This window comes from Phaseolus vulgaris, chromosome 4 (assembly GCF_051622355.1).
Source record: "Phaseolus vulgaris cultivar YP4 chromosome 4, ASM5162235v1, whole genome shotgun sequence".
NCBI lineage: Eukaryota > Viridiplantae > Streptophyta > Magnoliopsida > Fabales > Fabaceae > Phaseolus > Phaseolus vulgaris.
Window position 1 is genome coordinate 26,882,298 of NC_143501.1, and position 11,634 is coordinate 26,893,931.

At 39.3% G+C, this 11,634-nt stretch overlaps 1 protein-coding gene across 5 annotated transcripts in view; it reads right to left on the reverse strand.

The window, feature by feature from the left end:
• The window catches only part of LOC137837475 (uncharacterized), a 41,359-nt gene extending 39,245 nt beyond the window's left edge, over positions 1-2,114 (reverse strand). For 3 of the 5 annotated variants that reach the window (XM_068646470.2, XM_068646475.2, XM_068646472.2), the window contains exons 1-2: positions 1,940-2,113; positions 417-979 (exon numbers count right to left, since the gene is read on the reverse strand). In XM_068646470.2, the coding sequence (XP_068502571.1) occupies positions 417-934 (518 nt within the window). In that variant the 5' untranslated portion in view covers positions 935-979; positions 1,940-2,113. Of the gene's footprint in view, positions 1-416; positions 980-1,939 lie in introns of those variants that run through there. The other 2 variants (XR_016520588.1, XM_090301723.1) reach the window with 2 other exon arrangements.
• Positions 2,115-11,634: the final 9,520 nt, after the last annotated feature.

Consider the following 11,634-nt stretch of genomic DNA (forward strand, 5'->3'; position numbering starts at 1 on the left):
TTGGGAAAGAACAAAACATGAAGCTTGTTACAGATTAGAACTGTGCCTGAAAATTGAAGCTACATGTATGTCTGTTCTTGCTCTAATCAGAATTCATATCACTCTTTGCCTCACAAAAATGCAAACCATTTTCACTCAAAGCCCCAAGCCTTTCTTAGACCTTGACTAACAATAAGTATCAGAATTTTAAATCAGTGAGAATAAAGAAAAGGAGAAGAGAAGACTGAACAAGGATGTGTGATTTGCTATCAATCACACAAATAAAGTACTAGGTCTTCCTAGTGACAGAATGTGATACGAGACAAAAACTTCAAACTTTACACATGATTACCCAAACAAAACTCTAAACGAAAACAAAAACAGCAAAAGTATCTGCACTGAGTATGTAAAATATTCAAAATAAAATATTCAAATACCTGGGCTCAAATTCTTGTATTTGAACAAGCTCACTACCACAAGCATCTGTCCATTGCACTCTCCTTCTCTCTGTTTGACCATGACCATCATTCTCCTTTCCATCTGATGCCTCATTTTCAGTAACTGCCTCGACAGGAACTGGTTTTTTATTTCTTTGGCTTTTTAAGCTACTTTTAAGATCAACCTTTCTAGAATCATCATTTATATTAGAAGGATACTTCCCCTTGTTGGAAACCAGCGTCCCTGAAGAGACATCATTATGTTTGGCATGGCCCACTTTAAGATGAGATGTAGTGTCAAGCCTTGCAGAGGCGCAACCAAAGCAAACAAAGGAAGCGCACCTGCTGGAGACACGTTTCTTTCTGGAAGCCAGCTGGACCAACTGGAACTGGCTCCACGGCAAAACTCTCATGGATTTGTCGTCACTCCTCAGACCCAAGACAAGAACGACCAGACCCTCACCATATCCAGAAGCTGAAGAAGAGAATAATCCTCCACCTTCGACTGTCAATAACATCAGCTCATCTCCTCGGCGCACCAGAAAACTATTTAAATATAGGGCCTTTCAGAAAAAATATTATTTATCAGCATGATCATGCATGTCAATTTTTATCTAGTTATCTTCTACAACATCTTTTCATAAAGTAATTCCAATTACACTTAGTCACAATTATTAGAATATGCTCAGTTGGTCACATTCAATGTTTGCATGACAACAAAGACACATTACATTGAAGGTGCATAGTAGGAATACACTAAAACATGGACAAACACTGTACCAAACCACTTTTAAGAGTTTCTAAAGTTTGTTAATGCTCCAATAATGTGTCCAAACTGTCGTACAAAGGTTCAGACATCCAAAACAGTGCCACAAGGAATCAAGCTGTTGTATTTGGTCACGATTATAAGAACAGTTTGAAATCATTATAATTTAAACGAAAAACCTTTGTTTATAAAATTTCAAACAATTCCGGTTGATTCATCATAAAAGAAAAAAAAATCTTATCCAATTGAATGAGGTCAGCAACCAGGTAATTTGAACTACATTATTGACACAACCCCGAGCTCGTTTAAAAAACAAATAACAAACTGTTAAAACTCCATATGGAAAATTGCGAAAGCAATCAACCCACACTCAAAACACATTTTAGCATGCAATTCTCTCTCTCTCACAGACACAAATTCCCAATTTGGCAAAAAAAAAGCAGAATTTGTATGATCATTTTGTAGAGACTAATCTTGGTCGAGCCGAATAATACTACACACAACAAATTCTTCCTCTGAATATTCAAAACATCTACACATTCAGAATTGGAACTCGTCCAATTGTTTTTTCAACCACGAACTCATCCACTTCTCAAAAAGAAAAAATAACTAAATTAATAATAATAATAATAATAATAATAATAATAATAATAATAATAATTAGCGCAGTGAGAAAAAGCGAGATTCAACATTGTCGGTTCTCTTCACTCTATCGGAAACAGAGATGAAATTGAAGGAAGAAGCGAACTGGAAATACCAGAACGGTGTCGGTTAATCAGCGACGGAGATCAGCGGAGGCGGCACTCCGATTGCCATGTCGGAGCTATGAGAAGTTGGAATGGAGCTAGTTAAGTGAAAGGGGGAAAGAATAAAAAGAAAGAAAAAAGAAATGGAAAGAATGAATATTTGTTTCTCTATTCTCTTTCAATTTTATTTTACTAGGTTATACACTAAATATAAAGATTCATATAAAGACGTCGATTGTATTTGGATCGAAGAAAGGAAGTGTAAGAATGTTAGAAAGTACATGTACGAGGATTTGAGAGACTAGTAGTAGTAGTGTGAATGCGTTTAACATGTTGAATTGAATCGGATTAAGAATGTGTTATAGTTGATTATATGAAAATTTTGAATTTTGTTTAAAAGTGTAAAATGTAGTGTTCTTACAACAGGGACCAAGAACACTCGAAATAGGTTAACAAGACTAATCCTTCAATCTTGGGCTGGACACTATCTTGGGCTGGATACTTGGTTTCTCTTCATGACACGAACTCTCGGCTTCTCCTCACGGCAGATGTTCTCGGCTTCTCCTCTCGGCAGGTGCTCTCGGCTTCTCCTCACGACAGATGCTCTCGGCTTCTCCTCACGGCAGATGTTCTCGGCTTCTCCTCACAACAGATGCTCTCGGCTTCTCCTCACGGCAGATGTTCTCGGCTTCTCCTCACGACAGGTGGGGGTACCTACAAGTCGCTCAGATGCCAAAGTCAGAAAAGGTTTAATATTCATCAGATAAAATCACTCTTACCTTTTTCTTACTCTGAACTTCTATTTATAGGGTTTCCTTAATGGGCTTTTCCCCTTTTCTGTTGGACTTTCTTTTTACACCTTTTTATTATTCACACACCCCTCCTGTAGGTTTTTAACTTAATTGGGTTTCATTTTTATAATAATATTTATATTTTATTTTATTCTTTAACGTATATCTTTTTCGCTCTCGGTTTAAACCTCTCGGTTTTAACCTTATCCCCCATTGGTTACTTAATATGTTGTTCTCGGCCTAAACCTCTCGGTTGTAGCCTACCAGTACACTAGCCCCCGAGACAGAAATACTTTATTTTAAGTTTAAACAAATATTTGTGTCTTAATATAATATAATAATTTTGACATTTGATTTGATTTGATATGGAACGCTTTGGTTTCCGTGCTTTATTTTGCTCAGTTTAAATGACTTGACATGAACTTGCCATTTTGACCGTTAGATGACATATTTTTGAATGGTTTCACATTGTTTGTAATGTTTGGAATTCTAGGGTTTTCTCTGGCTATAAATAGGTTTGTCATTGGATCTTTTATGATTGTGTGAGCTTTGCTGCTGTTGAGAAGGATGCGTATTGTCAATCTTCATTCAATTCTTGCGAAGGTAATGTCTCTTTCAAGTTCTTCTGCTACTGATGAATGTTCAAGCCGGGTGGTGAATCAACTGGCCGAGTGGTTCGAGAAGAAGTTCCTCCTGAATCGAAATCTTCATCTGCTACTCCATCTTGTATGAATGATTCAAATGGAGCTCCTGCTTTTGATATTCCTCAAGAATTTGAATTTATTGAGCCCCAGAAAAAATTTCGTCCCAGTTATCAATGGGTTAATTCTAAAGTCCGAGAGTATTTCTCGAAGTATCGTTCTGCTAACGAACTTCGGAGTTTTCTTTCCCATTCTCAAATTTATTATTCTGATATTGAAAATGATATCATTTCATTTCGGCGTGTTGGAGATGTTGATAATGTGTGTCATGGCCGAGAAGGTGATAGCTATGAATTTTTTTATTTTTATGCTTGCTTTTTCAGAGATCTTCATATTCGATTGCCTTTGAACAATTTTCAAATGGGCGTTCTTAATTTCCTTAATGTTGCTCCTACTCAGCTTCATCCTAATGGTTGGGCTGCGATGCAAGCATTCAGTATTTTGTGTAAATTATTGTCACTTTCTCCTAGTCCCTCTGCTTTTCTATACTATTATAGTTCTCGGCCTGGTAAACGGTCGGGGTGGCTATCCCTTATTAGCAAATCCAACGTGTGTTTTCTTAAGCCTTTTACGTCGTCGTACAAGGATTTTAAGGGAAGTTTTTTCAAAATTCTAATAGAGCCAATAGGAAGAGAGTACTTCTTTAATGGAAATTCTCCAAAATTTCCTCTGTATTGGACGAAAGACCTTGTGAAGTTTAACTCAATATCTTTTCATTCGATGGGTGTGGTCGATCGTCATGTTATTGAAGTTTTTAGTCGTCTCTCGTACCAAGTTCCCACTCGCGCCTTGCTACAGTTGTATACTTCATCACATCCTCGAGAAGATCTTATTGGTACGTGGTTGTTCCGCATTTTCTTGCTTTTTAGGATGAGTTTTTTAACTTTGCTAAATTTTTTATTGATTTTCAACTCTGATGGCAAGCACTAATCCGAAAGCTCGATCTTACTTTTCGAAATTGCTGAACAAAGTGGGTGATGTAACTCCCCGACGTGAGAATGTGGTAAATCCTGTTGTGGAAGTAGAAACCGAGGAACCTGTTGCTAATGTTGACGTGGTGGAACCGACAAGTAATGTCGATGTTGCTGGTCCTTCGAAGAAATCAAAGAAACGAGATAGGAGTAGCAAGAGGTCACATTCGTCTTCTTGGCGCCATCACCACAGTGAAAATGTTTCATCTGAACCTCTTCGTGAGACGATTTTTAGTGCTACAACTAAGTATGCAAAGTTTGTTCAAACATCTTTTAGTGAATCATCTTTTAGGAGAAGAACGAAGAAAGGCAGCAATTGAAGAAACTGAAAAATTAATACAAGCTGGTTTTATCCGAGAAGCTAAGTATACTACGTGGTTGTCTAATGTGGTACTTGTCAAAAAACCGAATGGAAAATGGAGAATGTGTACAGATTACACCGATTTGAACAAAGCCTACCCAAAAGACACATATCCATTGCCTAATATAGACCGACTAGTTGATGGGGCATCTGGCCAAGAGATGATGAGTTTTCTTGATGCTTATTCGGGGTATAATCAAATACAGATGTATGCACCTGATATCCCGAAAACAGCTTTCACCACTAATGTTGCAAATTACTGTTATAAAGTCATGCCTTTCGGCTTGAAGAATGCTGGAGCAACATACCAAAGATTGATGGACAAAGTGTTTAAAGAACAGATTGGAAAAAACCTGGAAGTGTACGTTGATGACATGGTCGTTAAATCAAGTGAGATACAGAAACATTTGGAAGATCTTGAAGAAGTGTTTGCTCAAATAAGAAAGTACAATATTCGTCTTAATCCAGAAAAATGCGTTTTTGGTGTCAGAGGAGGAAAAATTTTGGGATTCATGTTGACAAACAGAGGAATCGAAGCCAATCCTGATAAATGTGAGGCAATAATGCAGATGGGAAGATCGAAAAACCTAAAAGAAGTACAAAGGCTAGTAGGAAAGCTGAATTCATTATCAAGATTTCTTCCAGTATTGGCCGAGAAAACCAAACCGATTATAAACTTGTTGAAAAAATCTGAAAACTTTGTGTGGAGTGAACAATGTGAGCAAGCTTTATCTCAAATAAAAAGCATGGTGGCTGAACCCCCAATCTTAGTAAAACCTGTACCAAATCAACCCATCATAGTTTACTTAGCCACTTCAAATGAAGCAATAGGAGCTGCTTTAATCCAAGAAAACCCAGAGCAGAAACCGATATATTTTGTGAGTAGAACCCTACAAAATGCCGAAACCAGATATCCCAAAGTTGAGAGAATTGCCCTAACACTAGTGTATGCCGCAAGACGCCTTCGACCATACTTTCAGAATCATCAGATAATTGTGAGGACAGATTTTCCAATATCTAAAATTTAAAAAAAACCAGAACTTGCAGGTCGAATGGTGACATGGTCAATGGAGCTTTCAGAGTATGGAATCAAATACGAACCAAGAGGACCAATTAAAGCCCAATCTCTTGCAGATTTTATCATTCAGATGCCAACATCAGCACAACAGGACCAGTGGACTTTGTATGTAGATGGCGCGTCAAGCAAAAGAGGAAGCGGAGCAGGAATAGTACTTGAAGGACCAGATAATTTTCAAGTGGAGATGGCGCTAAGATTCGAGTTCAAAACATCCAACAACCAGGCCGAATATGAAGCTCTTGTTGCAGGATTATTATTGGCCAGAGACATGGGAGTTGAAAATGTCATTTGCAAAACTGATTCACAACTGTCGGTGGGACAAGTGCACGGGGAGTATCAGGTAAAAGACCCTTTGTTAATGAAATATTATCATAAAGTCTTAAATATTATGCAATGTTTTAACAAAGCCGAGATGAAGTATATTCCAAGAGAATTAAATATGAAAGCAGATTCACTATCTAAGTTAGCAAGCCAACAAAGGCAAGTGCAACACAATTTAGTCATACAACAAACCCTCAGTCATCCGACAGTTAGTCTGGACGAATGCTTCAATATTGTAACATCCAACTGGATAAAAACATACATCGAAGTCATAAAGACCCAGGAGCAAGGTGTTGAGCCAGATGCAAAAACAGCAAAGAAAGTAGCTAGTTTCATTCTAATCGGTGACGAGCTATATAAAAGAGGATATTCTATGCCCCTATTAAAATGTTTGACCAAAGAACAAGCAGAATATGTAGTCAAAGAACTTCATGAAGGAATTTGTGGACTGCATTGCGCAGCTCGAACAATGACAACAAAGGTTTGCAGAGCTGGTTATTATTGGCCAACAATCCGAGAGGATTGTGAAGTTTATGTCAAAACGTGTAGAAAATGTCAAGAGTTTGGGAGCTTAAATCATATCCCAGCGCAGGAATTGCAAGAAATTATATCTCCATGGCCATTTGCAAAATGGGGAATTGATATACTTGGTCCATTCCCACTTGGACGAGGCCAAACCAAATTCATGATAGTAGCTATAGACTACTTTACAAAATGGATAGAAGCAGAGGCATTGACAAAGATAACGACGCAGCAAGTCCAAACGTTTGTATGGAAAAATATAATATGTCGATTCGGAATCCCACTTACTATTGTAAGTGACAATGGCCGACAGTTCATTGACAAAAAACTTATGGAATTTTATGCAGATTTGGGAATCAAGTCCACGACCACTTCAGTTGAACATCCGCAAACGAATGGACAGGCCGAAGCCGCAAACAAAGTTATTCTTGGACAATTAAAAAAGAGGTTGGGGACTGCTAAAGGATTATGGGCTGAGAAATTACCGGAGATCTTATGTGCATATCGTTGCACACCACAAACATCAACTGGAGAAACACCATTCAATCTCACTTACGGAACAGATGCAATGTTACCAGTAGAAGTCAATGAACCAACATTAAGAAGACAAATGGAAGATTGGAATATCAACAAAGAGTGTTTGAGGACCGATCTTGATCTTATTGAAGAACTTAGAGAAAAAGCAAAAATAATGGAGACTGCAGTAAAACGAAGAGCAATGAAGAGATTTAATGCAAAAGTAAAATTTAGGGCTTTTAAAGAAGGTGATCTGGTATGGAGAATGCGAACTGATGCTCGAAAGGATCCACGACATGGAAAGTTGGCATCCAATTGGGAAGGTCCTTTTAGGGTACTAGAAAACTTACAAAATGGAGCTTATAGATTAGAAACTTTGGAAGAGAAAGTGATACCGAGAACCTGGAATGCAAGTCATCTAAAATTTTATTTTAGTTAAAATAGATGTAAAAAGAAGACTTTATGTAACTACTTATCATATAATGAAGAAGCATTCTCAAAAAACAATCCATCTTGTTATCTTCCATTGTGTACATATTCATTCTTCGTTTCTCGGCCTTGGATGCTTTCACTTCAGGTGAAATCCCACCCGAGAATAGATTTACATAACTTTTTTGGGCTTGGATGCTTTCATTTCAAGTGAAATCCCTCCCGAATAAACATTACATGATTCTTTCGGCCTTGGATGCTTTCACTTCAGGTGAAATCCCTCCCGAAAAAATATTTACAACTCTTTTTGGGCTTGGATGCTTTCATTTCAGGTGAAATCCCTCCCAAACAAACATAAATATACTTCTTTCGGTTTTCAAAGCCTTCAAACCAGATGAAATCCCTGCCGTTAGAATCTTCCTTTAAAACCGTCAATCTTAAACATTTCATCTCCAATGAAAACCGAAAGATCAAAATCAAAAGATGCACGATCTTTACACCTTCAAAAAACGCCAGGTCCAAAGCAGTAACTTTACAATTCAAAAAACCGAAAGCTACCCACATCAAAAATACATTGCTAAACCGACAATTGCATATTCCAATCAATTACGTATCAATTATGAGTCAACCTTAGTAAATTAAAGGTTTCTGATTAATAACTTTATACTTCACAACTTAAAAGATAAAAACTGCTTTTGTAAGATAAAACTGAAAGCAAATAACTCAATGCGCTAGTCACGTGATGATATACTTTTTAAATCCCAATCGAAAGAACCCGGTAACAATTTTATTAACAAATGAATGTTTTAAATTCAAAATAAATAACCCAAAGGGTCAGTATTTGGTTAACACCGAAAGGTCTTTCATATTAATCGATTATAATCCGAAATATCACGCTTAAAAAACCGAAAGGTCCAGGTTACAACATAGTCAATATTTTCATGCTCTAACTGAATGTTATGTTTCAACTAATATTTATGATCATTAAAACCGAGAGGTGAGTTCAAACAATTCTTACATTCTTAACGTTTTCAACATAAAGAAAACCGAAAGCTAACAATTCTCACTATGATTATAACCGAAAGAAAATTTTGACCGGACAACATAATGTAAAGGATAAAATCACTCTTACCTTTTTCTTACTCTGAACTTCTATTTATAGGGTTTCCTTAATGGGCTTTTCCCCTTTTCTGTTGGACTTTCTTTTTACACCTTTTTATTATTCACACACCCCTCCTGTAGGTTTTTAACTTAATTGGGTTTCATTTTTATAATAATATTTATATTTTATTTTATTCTTTAACGTATATCTTTTTCGCTCTTGGTTTTAACCTTATCCCCCCTTGGTTACTTAATATGTTGTTCTCGGCCTAAACCTCTCGGTTTTAGCATACCAGTACATGTAGGACTATAAATTTATTTTTATTTATTAAAAGAATTAATAATAAAATATGAAGTATTGTTTTTTAGAAATAAATAATTTTTATCCTGAATTTAAAAATTATAATTAAAAAACAGATTTATATTAAATGTAATTAGTGAATTTAAACATTATAATTAAAAATAAATTTATATTAAATGTAAATAATATTATTATCTATTGTTCCCGCCGGTTGACCAGGGACGTCTTTGTGCGTGGCTTATCCTCGTGCACTTAGGGCACCTTCGTTCTGCACCGTCTGTGAGTACCTGAAAAGAAGTGAACGAAGGGGCACTCTCGCGGCCGTTTACACTCTGACGATCAAGTCAGCTAGCGAGAAACATCAAAGGGGACACACCTCCGTATCAGAACACCGTGAATGGATGTTCTAAAGGTGGTCGAATAACCGAGTAACTGATTTTCTCCCTACTTGCATGTGCGTACAGTGGGTTCGCGAGCAAACAACTAGGGTGTGTGTGTAAAACTGAAAAACTGGATCCCTGTCTCAAACGTCTAAAGCCCCTTTTAAACGTCTAAAGCATTTAAAGCATCTTAAAGCGCATTTAAAGCGTATAAAAACGTTCAACGCGTTTAAAACGTTCAAAGCATTTAAAGCGTTTAAAGTGCTTTAAAGCGTTCGAAACGTAAACTAAATCAAAGCATACCTTAGCAAACTTTCAGGAAAACATTGATGTTTCAGTGCTTACTGCCACGTGTTCTTCTAACTTGATCGCTTCTCTACGTGGAGGGCCCTACACCGCCGTAACCCAACTTAGGGTTAATCCATCGTGCAAGCCCTCCTTTCTCGAAGTGCATCTGGCGCAAGGGGGTGACTTTCTGGGTGCGAACTCATGCGCCCCAATCTCTAGTCACTCGCCCTGGGAGTGTATCTACCTTCCTCTCGTACCACGCACATGGTTCGCCCCTGGACGTGGCCCTCTCATGGGTCGTATCTGTCCCAGGGGTCTCCCAGAGGTGGCGTGGGTACTTCACAAGTCAGGTTACTCCTCATTGGTACTGGGAATATGGCCTTGAAGCCACCTTTCTCTTCTCTTTGTTCTGAGGTACTGAGACCTCTCGTGGTGTTGCCCCCTCCACGGTCTTTCCTACCCATGGGTATCGGGGGGTGACATCGTCGATGTCTTACCCTGGCGACGCCTTACCCTGGCGACGCCTTACCCTGGCGACGTCTACACCTGGCGACGCTTACCCCTGGCGACGCCTACCCCTGGCGACGCCTACCCCTGGCGACGCCTACCCCTGGCGATGCTTACGCCTGGCGACGCCGTAAGCGGTCAACCTATTGACTTTCTTCCCTTGGCCCCCCTTGAGGGGTCCAACCATACGTTGACTTTGACTTTGGTCAGCGCCCGGGGACGGGATGATACACAAGCCCCCCAGTCTTGAGCTGACACTTGTTTCAGCAAAAAGACTAAGGCCTCGCCCTATCATCCACATGTCATTCTTGCTGACGTGACATTCTCTGAGCGTCTGACGTGACATTCTCTGCATTGAAGATGTGACGCTTTAAGTTGCGCGCTAATCTCTCGACACGTGGCACGATCCTATGGTTGAGGATGCATGTTGCTAGCGCTTCTTGAGTTAATGTTATAACCTTTCAAAAATGCGCGCTCAAGGCACTGTTTCATCACTTTTCGTATTCTCACTTACTGTTCATCTTCTCTGCATTCTCTGTATTTCCCCTTCACGAAAGCTCACACCTTTGCAATTTCCAACCATAAAAGGTATGGTTTTTCTACTCCGATGACTCTTTCTCTTTAATGTATTTCTCTTACACTTGCCTGGGTCTGTTTAAATTTCTGCATTTCTATGTTCTTCTCCCTCACTTCTCTGTTTTCCCCTTCCTGAACTTCTTGCGTGGGTAGGGGTTTTCTTAGGGTTTTCTCTTCCCCTTTTTGCCTTAACCCTGTCTGCTAAACCTTTTTCCTTTCTTCCTTCTTCAGCTTTTTCATCAAACTATGGCGCGTACAAAAACAACGTCCAACCCTCCACCCGCAAAAGTCAACTATAGGGCCCTTTACCCTTGGGCTCCCGACGAGCTGCTCGAGCCTGACCTCCACGAAGGCCTGGAGGGATCACATCGGAGGGTTGAGCGTCTACGACTATCGCTCCTTCGCTAAAAGGCATGACAAGGACATATCAGTGCTCCCTTGTACCCCAGGGGAGCATGTATGTGGGGACGAGCGGGCCAACAAGGGAGTCCCTTTCTTTTACCTTTACCAGACTGTGTTCAAGCGCATTGGGGTGCGCTTGCCCTTTTCGAGGTTCGAACGAGAACTGCTCACCGAAATCGACGTCGCCCTAGCCCAACTACACCCCAACAGTTGGGCCTTCATCAAGGCGTTTGGCATCTTGTGGGGGTACTTTGGCCAGTCACCTTTAGTCGATATCTTCCTTCATTTCTTTGAAGTGAAGAAACAGGGGAAGAGCCTGTGGGTGAGCCTAAGTGGCATTGTAGGGAGGGTCATCCTCTCCCTGTTCCAGCAATCTTACAAGGGTTGGAAAGGGAAGTTCTTCAAGGTATGCTGCTCAGAGTATGACCAAGCGGCCTTGGACGGCTTTCCTGTCTACTGGG